The sequence below is a fragment of the Ambystoma mexicanum genome, chromosome 4q (assembly GCF_040938575.1).
Source record: "Ambystoma mexicanum isolate Mex_15411 chromosome 4q, UKY_AmexF1_1, whole genome shotgun sequence".
Taxonomy (NCBI): Eukaryota; Metazoa; Chordata; class Amphibia; order Caudata; family Ambystomatidae; genus Ambystoma; species Ambystoma mexicanum.
This window is the reverse complement of record NC_090928.1, coordinates 522,893,763-522,919,112: the sequence shown is the minus strand read 5'-3', so window position 1 is coordinate 522,919,112 and position 25,350 is coordinate 522,893,763. Positions and strand designations below refer to the sequence as shown.

The 25,350-nt window shown below is 45.8% G+C and overlaps 1 protein-coding gene across 1 annotated transcript in view; it reads left to right on the top strand.

Moving 5' to 3' along the window:
* The window catches only part of CFAP61 (cilia and flagella associated protein 61), a 2,971,729-nt gene that overhangs the window by 2,295,807 nt on the left and 650,572 nt on the right, over positions 1–25,350 (top strand). The window contains exons 23-24 of the mRNA XM_069608074.1: positions 85–412; positions 22,488–22,579. Coding sequence (XP_069464175.1) covers positions 85–412; positions 22,488–22,579 — 420 coding nt within the window. The remainder of the gene's footprint in view (positions 1–84; positions 413–22,487; positions 22,580–25,350) is intronic.

Here is a 25,350-nt window from a genome sequence, read left to right as displayed (position 1 = left end):
ATACATGCTTTTATGTGAGATATGTCAAACAAATGGCTCTTTTGCCATATAAAAGTAATGCTAACACCCTTATTATTTTTTCAGGTCTTTTTTAACTTTTTCAAAAAGAGGGTAGACTATGAAGCCTTCAAAGCAATGAATGATGCATGCCTGGTTTTTGATGGAAAGCTTGTTATTAATACAACATTTCACACTAATGATCCCACGATCCGAGCAGCAGGCCCTCTCACCAAATTCTCCAATCGCTATTATGCAAATGGATGGACACACAACAATTTCAATTCTAAGGAGGTTGGATTCAATCTTGCTGCGAACATGCTTCAACTCTTTGATCCAACCCTTGAACAAGTTTCAGAGCCACCAGAGGATTTGGACAGACTCATCCCTATGTACAAAGGGGCAAAGATTCAAGGTTTGTGAAATGAACATTTTGTGCATCAGTATTCTGAAAGAGTTCTGGTGATGAAAAGTAAAAATGCTAGCCCATATATAGTGATTGTTCTATTGACTTAGACTTGTTTATATGTGTACTGCATCTTGCAGCTTTTTTGGAAAACTTGACTATCTGTAGTCACTAGCACAGATGGCATAAGAATCACTCCAAATCTCTGAGGCGTTCCAAGGGTCATACCTCTATCATCTGTATGCACTCCTCCCTAGCCCAGACGTCCTTATCCACAGGTTAGTGCTAGTGATTGTTTTTCCCTCAGTATACTAATCTCTCGATGAGCTGCAATGATAACCTGAAGGCGCTTGGCCCTATGTCTCTAAGCTCCTACCTTTCCTTACTCTATCCTGTTGTTAGTGGTGTAAAGGGATTTGGGGATTTGTGCCTTTCAGACATCCTGTACAATTCAATGGGGGTCATTATGAGGTAGGCGGTAAGGGGTTAACAGCACTGGTAAAGGTGCCAGACCCGTCAACCCCTTACCGCCCTATTACGAGGTCTCCTCACGGGACCCGGTAAGGACGCCTGGTTAAACCAGGCGTCCTTACCGGGTCCCGCGAGGAGACCAGCATGCTAACAAAGGGCCTGTTATTAACGGGCCCATTATTAGCATGCTCCACATTCCCATTGAGCCCTATGGGGGCTCGAATGGGAATGGGGATGTTCAGGGTCTGGGTTCCTTGACTGAGGAATTACCGGGCCCTCCAAGGTCGGAATGGCCCGGTAATTCCTCATTCAAGGAACCCGGACCCGGTACCCAGTATGGGGGTAGCCATGCCGCTAATAGCAGCATGGTTACCTCCTACCTCGTAATGACCCCCAATGTCACCTTTCATCCCCACCCTACAATCCCTACACTCCCGCACACCTCCTCCTGCTTTGACTCCCTCTCCTCTAGTCTATCTCTCTGTCTTTCACACTTTCTAGGTCTCGCCTTCACTCTTCCATGTTACCTCTCCCTCTGATTTATTACCACCCCCTCCTCAACACTGATACTACTACTCTCTCCTCCACACTACACTACTCTACCCTCCTCCATACAACTACACTACGACTCACTCCTCACATCTACTTTCCCCTCCTTCCCACTTCTACTCCCTCCCCAACACTGCTACTCCTTCCTCGCTCCAACTACTTGAACACCCTCCTTTCGCCCTGTATCAGCCACTTTAGACACTCCTTACATTAATCTTTCTTAACCACACTTAATACACAAGCATGCCCACGCATACAGCAGTGTCACTTTCACTCTTTAGCCAATAACTCCCCTTTGCCTCCACCTCTACTGCTCCTAAGTCCCTCCTGCTGGTCTCTTGGTTGTCCTCCACCTCTAACCTCACCCAAATAACCTGCACTTCCTGCTTCCTGTTGCAACCTCATGTTCTCCCCTCCCTCCTGGAGCTGGTCCTCTTTCCCTGGCCAATCTGCCCTGTCTTCCCAACTTGGGGTCAGTGATATGCTATGTGAAGTTAGAGATAGAAGGTTAATCCCAACCCACTTTCATTGCGCAGACCCACCGGGGAATGGCCATTGGTGGCCAGGAAGTCCACTGGCTCTGTTCATGCTAGCGAGTCCCATTCGAGGTTCCTCAATGGTATGTTCCAAGAGGTTAGTGTTTTTTTCACACATCCCTGGTGGTCCAGGGGAGCCATTGGCGGCTGTGTCTGGCCACTGCTATCATCCGGCTGTGCTGTGTGGCTGTTCTTGCTAGCACTCGCCATTGTTGTGGGTACTTTTCCTCTCTCCATTGTTTCCCCTCTGTAGGATGGGCCTTGCTGGGGAACTCGTTGGTGGGTGAGTTGCAGGTGCTCTGCTGCTGATGTGGCTCGTGCAACACTGCTCGCCCCCTAACACTTTCTATTGGTTTCTTGCTTTGATGTTGAGTCTCTTGGAAAGATGGAAAAAGACTGTCAAGTACCTTATCGAAGGTGTACTGCACCGAAGCATGCTGCCACAAGATGGGGGGGGACAGGAGTTGGGGACCTCTCAACTGCCAGAGACCTGCTAAGGGTTTGGACTGGCTCTGGATCTCTCCCTGGTAGGACTCCCACCCTCCGCTGACAGGGGTTCTACCTCCTCTTGATGACAAGGCGGGGGAAGTGGCCTTGTCACATCACCATTTGGAACACTCATAAGATTTTCTTCCTTTTTGCCACAGACTTGCGCTTATGTATTGTAATTCATGTTTCTTAACGAACCCCACAAATTACAATTGTGTTTAATGAAATATATAGCAATAATGTAAGTTAATATATTATCTTTTTACATTAATATGGGTCTGTGCTGTGCGTCTACCACGCATCCCTACTGCTCCTAAGTGGGAACATAGCCCAGTCCAATGAATCCTCTAATCTAGAGTCTATGGGTAACCCACCCACCCAACCAGCCTAGGGTTTAGGGCACCAGGTTGAGAAGCTGGATCATTGGGCTAGGAAAGTGTCTCGATCTGTCTCATAGCACGCCTGAGTACCACCTCCCACAAACCCTGTTCGCTCAGAAGGCCATTCTGCCTATAGAAAACGAAGGAATGTGAATATGGCAGTGGCCCCAGCTTTTACTCCCTCTACTCAACTTTAGTTCAGACCTCTCCACTCATTAAGATCAGAGGCAGAGAACAAGGAGGGTGTATCTGCAGAGAATGTCCTAGTCCTTTGAAATTGGGTTCTCTGCCTAAGTACTAGCTTACTGTGAGACCTAGTTTCCTTTCACTGTTCCCTATTAATTTCTTCCAACATCACCCCTTCTTCCTATCCTCACCATATTCATCCCCCACATCACTATATTCTTCCCCCACCCTGACCACATTCTTCCCCCACCCTGACCACATTCGTCTCCCACCCCTTTAAGCTTTAGAGGTTTAAAGTGTTCAAAAGACACTATTAAGCAGAAGACAAGAAACCTACATGCATAACATAATATTGTGTCTTCCCCTCTCCCCTACATTCGATCCCCTCTTTCCACTCTCCCCCCAGAACTCTGTACATGACCTACATAGGACTAAGTGCTACCTTGACAAACAATGCGTTCACATGTGTAGTTTTGATGAAAAACACAGTACCAGCTTTATTTATTTATTCTAGTATTTGTATAGCACGCTACAGCCCACAGGCATAGAGACGCTGAAAAGAATATGTATGCAGGCTTGCTTCAGGGTTACAGGATAGCGGCCCAGTACAGTGGATTAATACAGTTACTTAGTTTACAATAGGTTGCATGTCAAGGTACAGTACACAGTACAATATTCAGATGGTGGCGATAGGTGGGAGGCGAATCAAACAAAAAGCTTTGTCTTTAAGGCTTTACGGAAGGTTGTGTGAGATTCGATCATTCTGAGTTGGGCGGCAAGGGTGTTCCGGTAGGTTGCAGCCAAGGTAGAGAAACTGGAGCCCCCGGCTTGCACTCTTCGTGTAAGAGGAACAATGAGGCGATTGGCGTATGCAGATCTGGAGGGTCTAGAGGGTGTTTTTTTGATGATCCTCTGAGCTAAGTACGTGGGGGCTAATCCATGGATGCATTTGTGTGCAATAGCCAGTGTTTTGAAAAGGATCCTTTCTTTGACAGGTAGCCAGTGAACGAACCCATTCCCCTTTTCCGTGTCGAAGGGAACGGACCGCTTTCACCAGCGCTCCTGGGTTTGACTTCGGCCTTGTAATTCTACGTGCTCTTCATCGGATACTGTCTTCTGTCTTTTGGTCTTAATCAGGTACTCGGTCCTCTGGCGCTACATTCCTACACATGGCATGTCGACATTTGCAGGCTTCAGCAGGTGTCCAACCTGCAAAGGGCTCTTCCCTACGTCCGACCCCCACGCTCTTTTCCTCTGCTCTGATCACGGCCTGGAGGGTTGTACCACGCGTGACGTGCTTACACCGCGTGCTTTGATGAACAGGTTAGCTCGGTGGAGGGAACTTTACAAAGCTGTTAAAGGTAATCAACTTCGGGCAAGTTATAATCATCATGTGTAGTTGGAGGAAAAGTGAGTGACCCCAAGAAAATTCCCTCTGTCCCAGAGACATTCGATCTGACTCATATCCCTAAGACTCAGGCAACAGATAGCTCAGCCTCTGAAGTGATAGGAGGAGGTACCTGGTCGTGTGTCTGTTTGATGTCTATGAGAATGAAAAGGCAGGGGAAATTGGTCTTTTGCCAATTTAGATCTGCATACTATTTTATTTCTGACAGCGAGAAGATAGTTTCTGACATAGTTTGTGTCTGTTTATACCAGGAACCCCCAACATTCCCCAGTTCATTCTTCCCTAACCACAGACTTCCCTAAACATATACCTCCTTCAGGACAGCCCTCAGTGGCCTGGAGCCTGTATGGTTCTGCCATAAAGCAGGCTAGGGTCAGGCGTTAGTTTCTGTAACTTTGACTTGAGTGCCCTTGACAAGGAGATTATCACTGCCTGTCCAGTAGCAAACCCACCTTAACTGTCTTCTCTCAAAACCTGGCAGTGCCCCTGCACTATCCTTTTCTCACTAACTTTGGCTCTGGTGGCTCCAGATAACTGTATCCAATAGGGCGAGAAGCAAGGACCCTGAAGGGTCTGTTTACAGACATGACGCAGAATGTTGACATAACCCTGATGCACAAGCAAAACTATTCTAAAATGTCATTTTTAACGTTGGCTCATTTAGTGCCATGTTTGAGAGCCCAAATTAATGTTATGAATGGGCAGAGATGAGGGTTGGAATGGCAGTAGCATGGAGATTGTGGGTGTTGTTCACTTTTACTGCTTTGTGTCTTGGTTGACTTCCATTTTAGAATTAGGCATTACTATAATGTATATTGGCATAGGTTTTCTTAAGAGCGTGATCTCTGGCCAGCTCCACTGCCAAACATAGTCAAACATCCTCAACCATAGTCGACATTGCCTATCATCTCGGAGTATTTAGGTCATCCCAGAACATAGTCAACTATTGTCAATCATGGTGAAATTAGTTTTGGCTCATTGATGTATTTGCACCGCAATTGAATCTGCCTCGCAGTGAGAGTACATAGTTTTGAATCCTAAATGTTGCTTTAGTTCCACGTTTAGTTTTGGTTAATAAAAGGCACTTTAATGCCACAATTAGTTTTTGCGATACACACACACACACTTCATTTCGGATCTTAGGTGGATCTTTATCACAACAATTAATTGAGGCTCATAGCATTTTTGCTTCACAAGTTGTTTAGAATTATAAATTAGGGTTGCAGTTGGCAATGGCTTTGCTTGCAATATGTCTGTGACAGAAAGCATGACACTGTTTTTGTGTCTTTGGATTATTAACAATGAAAGCTGCATGGGTTGTAGTGCAATTCCTTAAATTCCACATTATCTTTAGAGTGAAAGGTCTTTATTGCTCAATACAAATGTTCTGGTGTAGCCTCTTCCAGCAGAATCAATGTGATCCCCTTGGAGTCCTGTCTGTGTCAGAGCAATCAACCACATACGTTGATCTCACAGCTCCAGGAAGAGGGGTTTTGAGGACTCCTTTTAAGATTATTCTCAGCCCTCAGGAAATGGAACAAATAACACTTCTAGTCCCTTAGCGTGTATTATTCCCCTTTTCGAAAACAAGCAAGAATGCATCCAGATCGCCTTTTGTCTGACATGACTTTATGATGTCTGTCTTCCAGGGGTTTGCTTGCTTCCTGCACCAGCTAATGCCAGAACCACCTACGGTGCTCCCACCTTAGTTCCAGGCTGAAAAGTTGTCTGTTTGCTTTCTTGAAAGAAAGCCCTTTTCTCATGATCCAACCATTGCTTCTAGTGTCCAGAAGGAAACTGGTGCTACAGTGTTGCTACCTCTAGCAGAGATCCTAGGTCCTTAGAGCTTTTTGGGGTCTGCCTCTTTGAGGCTGTTATAGTGTGGGTTGCCCCTATTTGACTGAAGGTCAAGCTATGCATCTCTAACTCAATGTAGATATGGTGAAATTCAACTCCCTTCCATATACTGGTTCCATTTGAAGTTAGGTTAATTTATCCAGGCCTGACTTGCAATTTGACAGATCACAAAGGTGTTTCCCCCCACAATAAAGGAAAGAGCTGGCCTAGAGGTATTTTAACTAAGTCACATAGGAAATATTCGGAAGGGGTGGTAGGTAGCTCTCGCCTCATCTTTAGCCATGCTTTTCTGGTTTATTGGAGATGTTTTCTAAGATTATGCTCTATCGGAATGAGGATATTAAACCATGTTTCATATAGCATGGGTTGTATGTTCAAAGGCAGTTGGCAATAACTACTTTGAGCTACCATTTTTACAGTGGTTGAAATGAGGGTGGTAGGAGGGGAATTTCTTCCAAGGAAGAATCTGTTTTTCTCATCTGCAGCTGAGTAAAGTTGTGCACTTATGCATACAAGTCTGTAGGGCACGAGTGGTTGTGAAGCGAGTCAAGCAAGTGTGCTGGCAAGAGGACGTGGCTCTGCATGAACTCAAATTAGATGGGAAGGGCCCCTGCATCCTAACCCCTCCCCTGAGTCGACACCTTAAACTCATGACTGAGATATTCCACAAAGGAGGGACTCATTGTGAAACAGTATAAGATCACCACTTGGACCATAACAAGCGGAAATTCATCAATAAAAAGATGGTTGAAGCAGATAGCACTGTATGTGTGCTGCCGTTGGCGGATTACACTGGGCCCTCTTGGAAGCAGAGGCGAGAACAGGCCAGAAATCAGAGAGGACCCCTCAGAAACATTTGCCACCATAGTACAAGAAAAAGAGGCATTTATGTGCATTTTGCTGTTGAAAGCATAAACGAGTCTGGGAGGTCGCACGTGTGGGAGATAGAGACATACTGGCAACACCAGTTTATTCTCTAAATGTCCATCTCTTGAAAACTGGGAGGATTTCTTTGAGCATTTATTCAAGTTGATGACCCACTTTGTAATTGTGGGGCAGATGCAAACCCATTGACCAACACCCCAACAGATCAAAAACCTGAGATTTCGAATGGGGAAATAGTTTACTGTCCTTGAAAGGGGGCTCTGTGAACGAGATGTCTCCTCATGTTAAACGTTACAGCATCTACTGATTACCTACCCATACAGACATGTGTTTAACAACTAAATCGAGATTATCTGGGAATATTCATGGATAGTAGACTCACAGTGGCAAGTAGTAGGGACTGGAATTAGAGCAAACTCTGACCACCTTTGTTACAATGGTGAGGAATATTAAAATCAGTAGCAGGTTCAGAAGGGTGGGTAGAGCATGTGCCTCAACAAGAGCCTTCTGATGGAGTTGCTGATAAGAGGAAGTTTGCAGCATGTGTACAATTTGTATTTTCTTGGCAATATCAATGGTAAGGCATAGGAATACCTGTTTACAGAAGCCCTGTGAGACAGATTTTGTAGGGGAATGTGTCAAATTGGTCAGACAACCGTTAAGGCCTTTGCTTTACACCCATAAAAGCTGAAGACGTAATTTGCTGGATTAGCATGCCATAACTATTTCTCCAAAACAGTTAAAAGAGCAGATGCTGCTTACCAATCGTGATATGATATGATTCGTTATTTATAGCGCGCTTAATACCCAGAGGTTTCTAAACACGGACCCGGGGATCGAACCTGTGTTGCTCTGTGTCGTCTTGCTTCCAAGGCGAGCACGTTGCCCCTCAGCTATCCTCCCGAGACAATCGTGTTTGCCAGTAGTTATGGCACTGCAAAGTGCTTGTTCATCCTGACAAACATTGGCTCCCAGATCACTATGAAACAACAGACATATGGAAAGATGTCGCCCACCAAAATGCAGAGCATGGAATAATGGACAAGAAAATGGAGACTCAATTTTAAAAAGTGCAATAAAGCCATTGATTTATAAAAGCACAAAATGCTAATTAATATGTCAATGAACTCAAAGGGGGCACATTTCCACTAAAATGTTTTGAGCCCTCACAACCATTTTTCAAATATTTTAGTGAGGCAGTAGAAGTTTATAAAATGCATACTTGTATGCCTAGGTGGGATAAAGAAGAAACTGAACAATACAGTAATTTACTATTGTGATTCTAACAAAACACTAGCCTGGGAAAGGGGAGTATCTACTGCATTCCAAACACATCAAGACCAACCCCATCTTTTTTGTAAAGTGGTGCAGGTGTTTTCATCGAAGGCCGATCAACGTTTCGATTCCTCCTCAGAGACCACTCTGAAGCTGTAGGTGTCCAGATAGAAGTCTCCCATGCCCTCCAGTTACAAAGTTGTAACTTTGCTATTGCCAAAAACAGTATTTCCCAACCCTTCTTTCTCATCTCTTTACATCTTCCAGTCACCTCCTTCTAATCACAGGAACTTTAGCTTTGGATGATAGACAGCACTCAACGCAAATCTCTCAATCAGGAAATTCTTAGACATCTTTGCAGAACTTAACTTCCAGGTACCATCTAAAAAGCCCTCTCATGACGAGGGAAACTGTCTTTATATAGCATCAACTCAGCCGTACAATAAGGCTTGAGATTGACACACCTGTTTACATTGGGATAGTTAGCTCACATGACAAATTTATGCTCAGTAGCACACTTCTTATCGCATACTGCCCCAACACAGGAGAACAACCCCCAGGCTGAACCTTTCTGGCACTTGTCAAAGAAGGGACAACTCCAACTAATTTTAAAGATGCTTCTGCGAACACCTCACCAATACATTGACAATTCATATATGAGACAGTAGACTCCTGCACCTAGCAACAGAAATGCACAACCAGAACCCAGCAGACCCTCCATTTCAAAGAGACTTTCAAACAGCTCCAGGAGAATTATCACAAGATGGAAGCAAGCTGGTAAAGTCCATAGTGTCCACCCAAACTGAACCGTAACATCCTCAACAAGAGAAGAGCTTCTCATTCTACTCTTCAAACTTCAAGAGCCGCTCCTGCTCCTGAAAAGCCTAATATTAGACAGAACCCTAGAGACTCCTTTCTAGCAGCCCTTACAGCACTACTCCATCAACTGTTCATTACAAGCAGGTGTCCCAAAATCATTTAAACAACTACTGCATGGAGGTAGGTCTGCCCTGGGGCAAGTATGCACAAGTAAGGGGGGGGGGCGAAACACATGTCTGGGTTTACTTTTGGTACTCTTGTTCAGAAGAGAATTGCATGGCATTTCGGTGCTGGACTGCCCTTGGGCAAGACAAAGACTGATATGTAGTGGAAATTTCTCTTCTGTGAAAGGATGGTGAGCTGAAGACTCTGGTTGAGACTCTAACCCGGGATATAGGGCGGTAGAGAGGCACTTCCGGGACCCCTCTTGCTTGCGCACATTCTCATTAGGCCAGGGGCATGTCTGCCTACTCCTGGCATTTGGTCTCAGTCTCAAAAGGACTCAGGGAAATGACTCCCTTCACTAGCCCTTTTGGCCCCTCCTTCTGGTCCAAGTCACCAGAAAAATGAAACACATGTCTGGGTTTACTTTTGGTACTCTTGTTCAGAAGAGAATTGCATGGCATTTCGGTGCTGGACTGCCCTTGGGCAAGACAAAGACTGATATGTAGTGGAAATTTCTCTTCTGTGAAAGGATGGTGAGCTGAAGACTCTGGTTGAGACTCTAACCCGGGATATAGGGCGGTAGAGAGGCACTCCCGGGACCCCTCTTGCTTGCGCACATTCTCATTAGGCCAGGGGCATGTCTGCCTACTCCTGGCATTTGGTCTCAGTCTCAAAAGGACTCAGGGAAATGACTCCCTTCACTAGCCCTTTTGGCCCCTCCTTCTGGTCCAAGTCACCAGAAGAATGAACTCCTTCCCCTGGTCTTCTCCTCATTAATTCTCACACTTACAACACCCAGTGCTGAATGTTATGAGGGTCCAAAACCCTGGCTTCTCTCTTCTTCTTTGGTCTAGCCCACTTGGTCCCCTTCCCTGCCAAGAACTGCCACGAGGAAGATGACTTGTATCACTATCTTGGTTTGGATTCCCGACCCTGGTATCTCTCCGCTTCTCTTTATGTTGCATTGGCTGTCTTGCTTACCAAGTACTGACACAAGGAAGATAGTCCTATTCGCTATTTTTGTACAGAGTTTTTGCCTCCTGTATTTTCCCAATATTTGCTTTGTAGGCCAGGAGAATGCCTCCCTTCTCCTGGCATTCCATCTCGACATTTTGAAATGTCTTCAGGCCTAGTATGGTATTCGCCTGTCTGTTTCCATTTCCTTCCCACTCTCCCCTCCCTTCCTTATCTGTGTCTTAGCTCTTGCACTATCTGAAATGTCGTCAGGCCGAGTACGATAGTTAATTTCACATCCTTACTGTTCATTGCCTGCAAGAATGTCATTGTATTTTCTCTTTTTCCCTCCCTTGCCTTGAAGCGCTTTGAAACACATTGTGTATAGGCGCTATATAAATGAAGTATCATATCATATCAAACAGCCTGGGGGAATGACTCCATTCCTCGTTCCAGGGATACACCGCCGGTTCTTCCTGGGGTCTCTCTAATACTCTGCGTGCCTTGTGGGCATCTGTGTCTCAGCGCCTTCACCTCGCAGATCTTTTGCCCGGCCCTTGGAGCAACATTCTCGACGCTGCATCTTATGTTCACATCACCGTCGGTCAGCCTTGCGTTACTGTCTGGAAGCAGTTGGGGGACTTCATCCTGGCCTTCCTTGTGTCTCCTTTGTGTTTCCTGTGCTTCACAGTCTCTCATCTTGGTTGTCTGTGTTTCTCCGATAAGTAGTCCTTCTTTAATTTGTATGGTGTAGGAGGTACCACGCCTCTGCAGAAGTCTATACCGCTGCAGTTTCTTGGTATTACACTTCACTGTTTCTGTGTCCCACCCCATCCCAGTTCTTGGATTACCTATGTTCCTGTCGTTCTTCATCTCAGTCTACTTCTTCCTGGTGGTTTCAGCAAAAAAGGTAGAATTATCTAATCAGTCTGATTTGGGTTTTTTATTAACATCATGACCAACAGACTTAGAAGAACTGATATTGCAGTGGGACCTATTAGCATTTCTAAATGAGCTTTTTATAGACTCTGGGGTCTCCACAGTGAAGGAATGGTAATGCATGGTAAGGCTCAGTCATGGGATGATAATTGTTACCCCTAGAACAACCTGGTGTTATTATCGGTTTGTAGGGTTGAGGGTTTCTATCCCCAAGTGGATGTGGTGTGGTTGTCCGCCTGAGGGCTTGGGAGTTAAAGAGGATGTATCTCAGACTTGTGTTCTTATCCCCACCAGAGGAGTCTCTCCCATGAGGTCCTCCCCATGTTACCATCTCTAGGGGGCTATTTGGCATTGGCTTCACCTCCCTAGCTTCTTGGAAAAGGGTCTCTTCTCTGGGGAGATGTGATAGGAGTAGGTGAATCGTCACTTAGACCATACCACAATCATCCAGTAGCCAATGTTCTGCTGTACCAATGAAGTGTTTCCATTCTGCCCTATCCAGGAGCACACACAGTGTGAGACCAGAAGGCCTCTCCTCACCCAAAAGGCCTGTGAGATATGAGGAACTTGAAAGTGTCTCACCCGCTAGTCCCCAGGAATCTGTCATCCAGGTGGCCGAGCCACAGCCATCGCTATTAAATCCATTTCCTGGGGTGGACCAGTGCGGGAGGATCACCTGGATGAGGGGTCTTCGGGGAGTGGAAGTGGGACACCGAAGGGTGAGATGCAGTTTCCCCTTTCCTGTACCACCTTTTCCCCATCCTACCAAGTAGGATACCTAGAAGCTCGAACCCCCGCACCCTCTTCCTGATACAAACACTTTCTCGCGGACAGTACATCGTGAGCGACAACAGACTAACACCAGAGCCGTATACCTGACATGTCCCAACACCCTGGTTAGACAAGGTAAGGTAATTACTAATCATTACACACACCTGACTCCCATCACACTTCCCATACGGATAAAAGGCGGAGAATGAAAGCGCATTCTGAGTGAGGAAAACCACACAAGGAAGCAGAAGTTCCACGGTGGCAATTTAACACAAGGAGAAAGGTGGTAAGATTGGATAGGTTTGCAAAGAGGGAAGAACCCTTGACCTCTAGAAACCACTACTTTTACGAGCCTTGGAAAGGAAGAAGCCTAAGACCGGGAACCAAAGCTGATCAAACCTTCACTGTGCATCAAAAGTATCCGGGGCACTCCTGTGTCGATAACCCAGGCCAGGGGGAGCGATTGCTGCTGTGGTACTGTCCTTGGCTCCTGCAAGAAAGCAGCGCCAGTAGAAGCAGCACAGCCGGTGAGTCGGAGAAACCTTTGAGAAATTATCTTGTGTTTGAACCAAGGTTGCAAGAGGCAACATTGTATGAAGAAATCTACAAAGGACAGTGTTTGAAGTGCATGTGATGAGAGGCGCAAACAATTGGAAACGAAAGGAGTGAAAGTACTTTGAAAAAGCCAAGTCAGATACTGTGTAGAGAGTGGTCCGGTGCCACATGGGTGCTCATTTGAAGGTCTCTGTTAGGTATCCAACTGAATGGCAACTGCATCATAAAAAAGGAACTTTGTATCAAAGTGGTCCTGTGATGGGTGTAGCTAAACCCTGTGCACATTCGAAAGTCTTCGTTAAGAATAAAGTGAACTGCAGCCTGAATCTGAGCCTGGCTGAGGGAGACTAATTCAACGAAATAAAGGGATCTGAGCCTGGCTGAGGGGGATCCCGGGAGAGACACCCAAATCATATATTGATAAGAAGAAAATAACTTTACTTTTTTGTTTTGTACATCAGCCACTCCGAATCAAGAGACTTGATGGAGAAGAGACTTGATCACAGAAGGCCCTGATACTGGCATTGAAACTGTATCCTCATGTCAAGGAAGCCAGAGTGTGTGCTGGGCTGGGGTGAACTGCCCTGCCCCATGCTAAAAATGTGGAGAACGGAGACCAACGGCCCGAACATCCTGACTTATCATTTTGTGAACACTTTTTTCTTTTTCATTAACATTACCCCACACAATTTGTAAAGTAGCAGTAAGGATTGGCAATAGTTAGGCCCTTTTATTTTGACAAGACTCCTTTAGGACTGCAGTATTATTATTTGATGGCTGTAGCTTTCTCCCATCTGTAGATTTAGGTTTAGTTAGGCGTGTTTCACCCCCTTGTGAAAGTTAAATAAACTCCCTTGAAGTGTGGTCACTTGTGTCTGTATTACTTCTATACCATTCCTCCCTTACAGAGACCCACTGGGCCAACTCAAAAGTCCTCTACCATTTACCGTCCATATTAAACATCTGCTACACTGACAACATGCCTGTGTTTTACAGTACTAGAGGATCAGTACAAAGGTTCTCTGAGGAACATTAAATAACAGATTACTGACAGGGTCAATAACACACCATTGAGTTGGGAAATAACACCTTATATTACAATACTTTGACACAGCATGAATGGGTTGGAAGTGGGGCTTAGCCACTGTCTAGGCTTTTTAACTAGGCACCAGAGAGCATGCATAGCTAAAGTACATCTTCCTCACAAAACAGCATTAAATATCCAGAGTTCCACTGTTCTGGAACCAGTTTGTGTTGAAAGAAGACAGGTGGATAAGGCCTGTGTGAAGTGTGACAGCAGGACCTCTGCTGGTGACTGGATGTTCCCTGAAATGAGCAAGGACTCCCATAGTGTCTTGGTGCCAGATGGTAGGCGTACTGCAGCCAGAGACACAGTGAGGAGAAGCAACCCCATCAGTGTCTTGAGCGTAGTAGAGTTGCATGTACAAAGGGCTGCAATTGGTGTACCAGGAGAGCATATGTGGAGCACACAGCCCCTTGCAGGGTGCAGGCAGAAGTTGCTGTGCTGCCCTGAGCACATCAGAGAGACAGGATGGTGGCATGAGGCCTTTTTTGTCAGAAGCGCCTAGGTGGACATTGTGACATGCACCTTGGGCTAACCTTGGGGGCTGACAGTGGGGTGGTGAAAGGGGTTGGGAGCTGCTCTAAATTAGTGGGTGCTGGACACAAAGAAATGCAATTATGGCTTCCCAGACCACCATTACTGGGGCTCAGCATTAAGGCAGGGGGCAGCCAAATGAGCACTTACTCCCTCACCACCCCTACAGACTCCCATAGAAAACCAGTGGTCCAGTCATGGGCGTAATATTAGGGGGGGACAGGGGTGTTCGTCCCCCCCAACTTTCAAGGCACACCATGTTGTCCCCTTTCATTTGGCTGGGGCACCTTTTCTTCAGATGGCATGTCCCCCCCAACATTTTCAGCAAGGTTACTCCACTGGGTAAAGTCATAGGAGCCCTCACAGCTCTGTGTTCACTCTTGACCACTCTGAGATGGGTAGCAGCCAGAAGATCCAAGTGCACAGTCACCAGGGCCCTCACAGCTCCACTGACCCACCTGGGAGGGATGAAGAAACTTGACCCTCTTGGACACTGCTTTAACTACAGTTCTGCAGAGTCCATTCCACCCACTAGTAAGACGCAAATAACTTGCATAGAAAGTTAAGCCTCGTTAAGGGAATGAAGATTGTTTGACTGGAGTTCCACAGGCAGTGTTCTGAACTATTGCGCCCCTTTGCACTAACACCAAGGGAACTTTAGAATAAGCTTTTCGAGCCTCGTAGAAGCCATGCCACAGGCATGAGAATCAAAACACAGGCAATCACCAAAAAAGAGATAATGCTCACCTGCACACCTGTGCATTGGGGGAAATACAGAAGTGCAATTTTTCGAGCAACTAATGCACACTGGTGAGGGGCATGATATACTAGAGTGCTCACCAGCAAACCTTCAGAGACGAGGAGGAGAGAACACACAGAGGTTAAACGCCTGTATACAATCAAAAATGGCATATAGCCTTAAAGTAACTGCAGGCCTGATCCCTCTTAGCCCACATGATCTCAGGCACATGGCCCATTTCCAGACAAGCTCATCCCACAATACACAGCTATTACATATGATTCCAGACACCACCCAGGGAGAGGGAACCATCCTATGAAAGCCTCCAGTCCAGTCTAGCAGAGTGGTGCGTTTGATAAGGAGATGGAGAAAGGTGTTTTTTGAGGATTAGGGAGCTAGAGATGTATTGGGATAGGAACTGGTGGAGCGATTTGAAGGCTGGCGGGAGATAAAGCTTGTGGAGATTGGCAGAAGAATTGGCAACACAGGACAGAGGAAATCATCTAGAGGGGCAGACAAAGTTACAACATCTGAGGAGGTGGGTGTAGATCAGGTAGCGTTACTAGGAAGAAAGCAGAAGAAGGTTGCAGCGGACCAGATCAGTCCAGGGCAGACATCTGAGGCTGGAACAAAAACTGTGACATTTCACCAGGGGCCATTAAGCGTATTTCAGGCCTAATCAGGAGCAGAACATCCTAGGGACCAGAACCCTAAAGAAGAGAGGTTGTCAAGGGGACCAAGATCATCCAGATACAGCATGACCCTGACCTATGGCACCCCAACTAGCCAGACTAACTCAGCCATGCTAGGGAAAAGGGATTTAAGATTCAGCTAAACGTGTGCCATCTGAACCATGGAAAAGTCTTCTGCTAAGAAAAGTGATCAGGGCAATCTAACAGATTTTGAATTTGAGCCAAAGAGAGCAAAACTCAAGAACTGTGTAAGACTTTGTTTTCTTTCTTTAAGCACCATTGGATTTGAGCACAATTATCAATTGTTTGTTTTGGACTTCTTCAGAGAGAACGATAGCAAGGGAGATACTCTATCCTTGCCCACTTGTGTCCCCTTAATCCCTGTTTGGGGAAAAAATATGACTCTTTTCTGAACAGAAGCATTTCTTGATATTCCCTTCATGAAAGCACTTAAAGGCTCTCCCTTATACAATTCTATCCATATCACCACGATGGTTGTTGGTTCTCAACAATAAATTACCTGTTACACATTATACCCTTGTCCTGTGTTGTGTACATGCTCGGCACAATCTGTGACACCGGAAATGGGGTGTGAAGAGTTTGCAAGGGTTAGTGGGCACACCCGCCACGTCCCCTCCTCACAGTGTAGCCAGCTCTATTGTTTGCACAAAGTAAGATAAAGGCTGCAAGCAGTCCAAATGAAATGAATGGAAGAGGCACCATATGCATAGCCCAGGGCAGGCAGAGTATAAGTGTCTGGCAAATGCTGTGAGTCAACTTGCCACTCTTTTCACTTACATGCTAATGGTGATCTGCATTATTCACACAGTGAAATGTTTGACAATATGCTAGACACCTTCTCTAGTAAATTTGGAGGTTTGCACAAAAGACTGGCAAGAGGAAAAAAAGGAAACTGAAATTATAATGTATGCATTTGAAGAAAACAAAGCTGAACTGCAATCTTTAATTTTTGAGATCAAGAAAGAGCTAATTCATACCAATGATGAATGTGGCATTATTTTCAGAGAAGCTTCTGAACTGGTACTAGCAAAGGACATGAGAGCTGAAAGAAATAGTGCGCTTAGACGCAAATATGTTAATATACTAGGCCCAGATGTTGCCTCCATTGTGCCAATGGCAATACAATACCAACACGGGCCATCAATGATATGTGGAGGCAATTGCATTAGTATGGGATTCATTGATTAATCCATGCTATACCAGCTAGATTACTCATAGCCCATGAGTGTACAACTAGCTTCTTGAACACTCCTGAAATGATTCTGGAGCATATTTACAAAGAAGTGGAACCAATAGGAGGTTCGCCAGAATCAAGAGGGAGTAACTTGCCTAGAATTAATGACTGTGTGACAGGGTCTGTAGGAGGAGAGGGGCCCTTCTCAACATGGGCATGTGAATCACTAAGAAAAAAGCCAGAACCAGCCCTGCTCCAGGTATGTGAAGTGGGAGTTGGGGGCGTCCCCAGGCCTCTTAACCTTCTCCCCATATTCCACAAATGTTATCAATGCTACCACTCTTTATCTCCCGTTGCCTTCCAGTACGGTTTCTGGCCAGTGTTCTCTTCTTGCCATTTCAGAACTGCAACTCCCATTATAATCAATCTGGGAGCGGCCAAGAAGACCCAGACGGGAATCAAATAAAGGGGAAAACAGAAGCCTGGCAAATAAAACTTATTTGGAGTGTTCACCATATCCCAACAATAAGCAGCACTTCAGAGCAGCACAGCACCCAACACACCAGAAGAAAAACAAGCCTCCAGACTCTCACATGACCGGAAAAGAGTAGGGGAAACCAATATAGAGAGAAAATCACTTTGTTTTTACTGTAAAAAACCAAACCGATTTAGAAATCGAACTGTCATGCCCCTGCCGCACCCGAGTGCACGCCGTGGCTGTCAGCCACGGTGGGACCCAGAGGAGGGATGTAGGAGTCCCGGGTAAGTGTGTGTGTGTGTGTGTGTGAGAGAGAGAGAGAGAATGGGGAATGTTTGTGGTGGAAGAGGGTGAGGGGCAGGGAGTAAGTGTAACTGCATGTTTCCAGTGGGAATACTTAGGGCGAAGGGAGGCAGTGGGAGGGGTGGGGCAAGGAGATGAGGCGAGATGAGAGGGCGAAACCATCCAAACTATTTGAGATGGAGGATCTTGAGACCAGGTGGAGGGTGTACGGAGGAGCGGAGTGTTGGCGAGTTGGTGGCAGAGCTTAGTACAGTTGAGGTATTTGTGAGAGAGAGTGGTACCAGTTGTGTGTAGTGTAGTGTAATGTAGAAAAGTGAGAAGAGGAGTCTATAGATGGTGAGAGATAGATAAATACAAATAGAGATATATGTGTGAGACTGGTGTAGGGGAGTAGTGGTAGTAGTTGCTGTGAGAAGCAGGGAGTGTTTGGAGAGAGTGAGGCTAGCAGAGAGGGGTGTAGGAGTGGCGTGCAAGGAAAAGGTTGTAGGAGATAATTGAGGCAGGTGAGAATAGTGAAAGTTAGTGTAGTGAAAGAGTGGGCCGGGCACCATATACTTGAGTGGGGAGAGTAGTAGTAGTGTGAAGAACAGTCATGTAAAGGAGTACTCGTGCGGTGAGTGGAGACTAGTATTACTTGGAAGAGGGGATATAGTAATGCAGAAAGAGGAGAGTAGTATTCTTGTGGTGACAATAGTAGTCTGAAGGAGGGCGTATTAGTAGATATGAGGGGAGTAGGAAGATCAGGGAAAAGGTAGTAACATTGAAGGGTGGAGATAGGTGGTGGAAGGAGAGAGTGAAACATCAGACAGTACCTGGAAAGAGCAGTTGGTAGGAGAGAAGGTGGGAGGAGCTGGACGAAGGAGAGTGGGAGGCAGGAGGAGAGGAGGAAGTTGATGGAATAGGGCTTGAGTCTCCAACATCACACACATATTCCACTCTTAAGAACTAACAATTGCTAGTGTAGGACCAGTTAGCTAGTCCATGTGGGAGATCAACTAGCCAGTGCTTTAGGGAACCATCATTAGTCGAAAACCAGCTATTCAATGGTATAGGTTATCGGTCGGTATCGCTAACCTGAGTTACAGATGACTGGCTTAGAGTGGGAAATCCCAAGGTAGACAAGAGAGAAAGGAACAGCCTTAGCCGGGATTACAGATGCCTTGGTTAGGGAGGGAAATCCCAGAGAAGACGAGAGAGAGAGAGAGAGAGAGAGAGACGGACGGCCCTAGCGCCACTTCCCAAGACCCTTTCACATCCAGTACATCATATTGAACCACCTGTCTGTTTTTATGCTGAAAAACCTACCCACTTAGAGGAAGAACAGTGGATGCATATTTGTTGTAACCTTCAAATACAATTCTTAAAACTTTCTGGAAGCTCCTGCACATTTCTAAGACATCTGTGACAACTGACAGAGCATGCCTGTCAAATAAAGTGCATAGGTATCAAGAGTGGACTTTTAAAGGCAGGCGAAGAGTACTCTCAAATTGACGACTGACTGAGGTTTAAGATTGTCAGGACTGTAGTGGCACAATTAAGTTATCTCTTGTGGCTGAAGTAAACCTGGAGAGCATTGTGCTCAAGAGGGCACCGCAGTAAGGTACCCCACTGTGTGTAGCACTGTTTGACCACCAAAGGATTCAATAAGTGACACCAGCATGTTAAGGCTGTTGGTGAGGGTGGGGATAGTCCATCAGAGAAGGTGGGGATGAAGGAAGGATGTTGGTTGAAAACAATATTGGGAAACATAAATGGGAACAGCCACTAGGAAACAGTAGGGATGTCATTGGAGTTAACATGCGCTTACTATAAGTGACACAATTTGGTGACAGTTGTAGCCTGAAGAAGGGAGTATTAGTAGATCGGAGGAGTAGGAAGGACTTTTAAGATCAGGGAAAATATAGTAACATTGAAGGGTGGAGATAGGTCGTGGAAGGAGAGTATGAAACAACAGACAGAAAGTAGAGAGAGATTGCAGGAGAGAAGGTTGGCGGAGCTGGACAAAGAAGAGTGGGAGGCAGGTGGAGAGTAGTAAATTGAAGGAATAGGGCTTTAGTCTCCAATGGCACACACATATTCCCCCTTAAGAACTAACAGTTGGTAGTGTAGTACGAGTTAGGAAGTCCCTGTGGGAGATCAACTAGCTGGTGCTTTTGGGAACCATCATTAGTTGAAAACCAGCTATTCGATAGTATGGGTTACCGGTCGGTAGCACTACCCAGAGTTAGAGATGACTAGGTTAGGGAGGGAAATCCCAAAGGAGACGAGAGAGAGTACGAGCCTTAGCCGGGGTTACAGATGCCTCGGTTAGGGAGGGAAATCCCAGAGGAGATGAGAGAGACGGGCGGCCCTATCGCCACTTCCCAAGACCCTTTCACATCTGCTACATCATATTGAACCACCTGTCTGTTTTTATGCTGAACAACCTACCCACTTAGAGGAAGAACAGTGCATGCACCTTTGTTGTAACTTCAAATACAATTCTTAAAACTTTCTGGAAGCTCCTGCACATTTCTAAGGCCCTCTGTGACAACTGACAGAGCAATGCCTGTCAAATAAAGCACAGATGGATCATCAGTGGACTCTTAAAGGCAGGTGAAGAATACTCTCAAATCGACCATTGACTAAGATTTAAGATCGTCATGAATGTAGTTGCACAATGATGTTATCTCTTGCGGATTAAGTAAACCTGGGTAGCGTTGTGATCAGGAGGGCACTTTAGTAAGGTACCCCACTGTGTGTAGCACTGTTTGAGCACCACAGGATTCAATAAGTGGCACCAGTATGTTGAGGCTGTTGTTGAGGATGGGGATAGTCCATCAGAGAAGGTGGGGACAAAGGGAGGATGTTGGTTGAAAAAAATATTGGGAAACATAAACGGGAACAGCCAATGGGAAACAGCAGGCGTTGTATTGGAGTTAACATGCCCTTACTATAAGTAACAAAAGTAAGGTAGGCATGGTATAGATTGAATCAGTGTGACGATGTAACTCAAAGCTGAAAATAAAATTGTGTTTACCCTGTGTGTCAAAATTATGATATAGAAAATGAAAGCAATGCACAATGTTTTTATGGCCATGGCATATGCCGGCGGAAGAAATGAAATAAGTCTAATCAGCATCCAGTACATTCAATTCCTTGACATGCAGGGCCAGCATATAGCTAAAGTGTTACAGACTTGGTTAGACATACATGAGGTTCCACTCCATCATATTGAGGAGGTGGTGAAAGGTGGAAAATAATGATATGTTGTTGTAAAGGGGACACTTTATGGAAGTGGAATGATGATATAACTGTGAGATGGCTAGTTGGGGCTACACAGTTACTTCAATATGAATGTCTATGAGTGAATCAACATTAATCATTTTTTCAAAGACCTTCTTAAACTAGACCCTACTCTGAATAAACTATTTCCAGATCCACCTATTTTTGCATTCAGGACAAGTAACTGACTTCGAAATGTTTTAGTACAAGCAGAAATGATGGAAAGAGAGCAATGCAAAAGGCACACAACCATGTGGACACTGTCAACATTGTAACATCATAAAGAACAATAAGTTGAATCATCCATACACAAGGAGACAGATAATTTTTCAACACACTTTGACATGTGATTCAAAGAATATAATTTATGGAATTTGTTGCCCGTGTGGTACCTTTTTATAATGGTATGACAACGTTGAAAGGCAAAGGTCTGGTGGCGTGAACATAAGTCAAACCTGAGGACTAAGAATGAAAAGTCACCAGTGCCAAAACATTATATGAAAGCAAATCACACAATAATACAAATGCAGTTTGACATATTGGCAAAGAGTGAAGCTTCCTTTGGACCTGATATTTCTGTTTGACTTACAGCTATTAAGTAAATAGGTAATCGTTGAGATATTATTGTCCTTTCCATTAAAGATGAATAGACAATAGTCATACGATTGCGTCGCAGGGAATTCTTCTAGTGCCTTAACGCCTCTTAGTAACCTTAAGCAAGTAGGGCAGGAGGGCAGGTGTAGTGCTTTTGTAGGATGTTCGGTTTATTTGACACACTACTTTTAATTACCTGATTAAAGGCATTGGAGCGCTCCAGCTGGCCTGTGTGGGTGATAAAACCGAAGGACAAGGCGTGAAGGTCTTACTAGTTGAAGTGGAATATACTCCGAGGGTGGAAAATCGGAACACTCACTGTCGCTTTAATTAGGTTTGTTTTTTGGCACTATCCAGGCTCGGACTCGCCTATAGGGCAATAGGCCAATGCCCGAAACAAAAATGCAAAATGCTAGTGTGGGCCAGTCATTTTTGGTGAAAGTGGGCCACTTTTTTTGGCCCGTGCGGGCCAGTTTGATAAGTTACTTCACCATGTGACTATTAGTTTTGGCCAGTGTTACAGAATGAATATTGTTTAAAAATGCATCACATTGTATAACCTTGCCCCTTCCCCCCCCCCCCCCCCCGCTGCCCTTGGGTACTACTCAAAAAGTTTGTCACAAAAGAAATGAATTGCCATTTGCAACTACGGGCCATTGGTGCCCGTAACGATTGTATGCCCCAGTCCGACCCTGGACTGTAGATGCCAAACCTGCTGCTAAGCAAATTTAGACCACCCCATTACCAACACCACTATCCCCTGAAGCAGGTCCATGAATAGCTCTGAATTTCCCACACCTCGTCATTACGTTTCAAGAAATCACAAAATATAATGCCCCCCCCCTCACCCTCCCCCTCTTGCTGTTGCAAGTGGCCGTGTAATGTCTGCAATTATTGTATATAGTTCATTCATGCTCAAGCAATGCCATCAAAAGAAAACTTGGTGTGTTTCTTACTTGTAGGAGGAATTCTTCCTGGCGGTTCCAGCTACTTGCATGTTGCCAAGCCTGCAACCCCCACGCCTTTGGATGCGCAAATGGCACAGCCGACATATGTAAGCATCAGTCACGCATACTTCTTTGCTATTTTCTGGTTTACAGTGGAACATTCGAATCTACAAACTTTCACTTGAGAGTCTTGCTTTTCTTGTTTGACTTACTTGTGTCTAAATTCAAGTTACTTTCTTTAATCTACTGTAAGGTAGGTAATTAGTATTGTGCAGGCTATGCTACCTTTTTGCAGGCACTCCATTTGCTTGAAATTGTATGATCTTTATTAGATCACCATATTTCTCTAAACATTCACTTGTTTCTTCGCAAGAAGAAACACAGAAAAAGTCACAAAGGGTGCAACTAGTCTGCAGCTGTGCAATACGAAGCCACAATGTTAGCGAACGAGTGTAACACGCGAGTGGCGTCTTTGAGAGCAAAGAGACCCCCAATCGGCACTTTGGTAATAAAATAAAATACAAAATGGTTAGACTGTAAAGCTCATTTCGTCAAATACATTGGCTAAAAGACAGTAGCAAATATCCCTTGTCAGGCTCATTCATATGGCAGATCCTCCCTTGCTTACTGTTAAGACGGATTTCTGAACTCTGTCCTGGTGGCGCAGAAGTTCAGAAGGCCAACCTAATTACTTGGAACAGGGTAACCTCTGGACAAGCCAGACCAATCAAGGTAGCGATCGCGGCGGTCAAGACTAGGTCTCAAGAGGGGTGAGGGTGACTGAAAGCCCGCAATGAGCACACAAAGCAAGAGCGCTTACAAACTACTCCAAACAGTTGTTATATCAAAAATATAAACACATTTATTTTAAGGCCTTTAAAACAACGACTGTAGCGAGAAAATCACAATAACACAGTATTAAGCCAACACATACCAAATCAACACAATATATATACAAATACACAGTCGCAAGCGTTTAAAGCACGAAATATGTAGTCCACCTGCCAGGGAAGGAAAACAGGCAGTGCGATAACGCTTTAGACTCAGTTCGCCTTTAGAGGCACCTAACTAGATGGAAGTCCGAGCCCTGCGAAGAGTGGAGCCTTGTGCTCAAAGTACCTGCCACGCCGGTGCCAACGGGCAAAAGGGGAAGCTCTTCGGAGGAAGTCAGGCAGTTCGGGTTAGTGCACAGCAGAAGGAGAACAGGTTCCGCAACTCAAGCGCAGCCTCCACAGCGAGCAGAAGCAGAGCGCGAGTACGGCAAAAGGGTGCTGTTTTTACACAGCAGGGAAAAGCAATGGGATACTGCAGGAGGGCGACCAGATCCTAGCTAAACTACTCACCGGTCCCCGAAGCAAGCAGACCCAGGCTTCTCCACGTTTGTTTCAGCAGCTGGCAGGTTCAGAAGAGCAGGGAACGCCTTGTAGTCGTGTAGAGCAAAAAGACGTCCCAATCGACGAAACCAGCACAGTTTTGTTGCCGCAGCAGGACAACGGAGCGGCCGTGTGTATTCAAGCCAAATGTACACTCCTCCCTTCAGACTTGGGAACGCCAAGTGTACGAAGCGTGGGAGAGTGACAAGGACTCGAAATACAACACAACCTGGCGGCAGTTACAGAGCAGGACTCCCTTGTAAGCTGGTCAGTCAACTGGATGGCCCAGAGACACTTCCGAAGGCTTACTTGGCAGGAGATGATGAAGTCGCCGGGAATAGCTGTTCCTGCTATTCCAAAGGTCGAAGCACCAGTACAGGCCTTCTGGTTCGATCCAAGGAGGAAAGGGTTTCACAGGACGACAGCAGTGCAAAGGAGGATTCCTTCAGCGGGTCACCAGCGATTCCTCGGTCCAGCCTCTGGGTTGCAGGATACTTGGCTCCTGTATTCCTTCGTTCGTGAGAACTCAGGAGATCGACATGGTAGTGGTGTTTCCAGCTCCCTCTTATCCACGGTTCCCTTCGCGCCAAAACGGAGGGGAGCCAATGGGAGATCCGCACATCAACACACATACCATACGTGGACCAATCACGGACCACGGTGGTCCCAGGCATTCACACCACCCCAGACTCTCTGGCACCCAGGATGTGTATTGGGACCAGACATCCCAGCCCACACCCTGGAGGCACGCAAACGACATGTAGAAGCCCGCGAAAGCAACCACGTTTCGCGGGAAAGTACATGCCCAAATAAGGAAGGCCCCGGGTCGTCTGACCTGGGGAAGGTGAAGGGAGCAAGCCGGTCAGTGGACAAGACAAAGGAGCCTCGCGGCCTGGCCATTTTGGGAGCCAGGCCACCATTTTGGGTTCAGGGCAAAAACGTGCTCAGAACGCCAAAAGGAGCTCAAAATAAACAAAGCGATCGCTGCCACCATTCGAGTCCCTGAATGACTTGCACCGATCAAATACCATCCTAAAAGAGTATCTAGGGCCCGTAGAAGGCTAGAGACCCAAGAGAGCTGTAACTTAGCTTACAGTGCCCTCTTGTGTCGTGTTGCACTAAAGCTGCGACACGATAAAAGAAACTACGGGAAACCACGTTCCCCGGTACTGACTGTCTTAAGGGCATGTCAGTTTCCCCGTAAGAAAGGAGCGAAAGCCCAGAGAAGTGCGGCAGAAGGCTGTACTTCTCTGGCAAAGTCAACAACAAGGTTAAAAACAATAGCAAAAAGTTTAGGGGTTGCCACATGGAAGGAAAATTCCCTACAATTACGAAATCTTTCCTAACACTCGCCCCTCCCAGACTATGGACAGGGGGAACTAATCCACCCCTGGATGAGTCTCTTGTTCAGGTCGGTAAAACATTCTGGACAACCCATCAGCATTGCTATGTTGGACACCTGGTCTATGCTCAATAGTGAAGTCGAAGCCTTGAAGACTTATGGA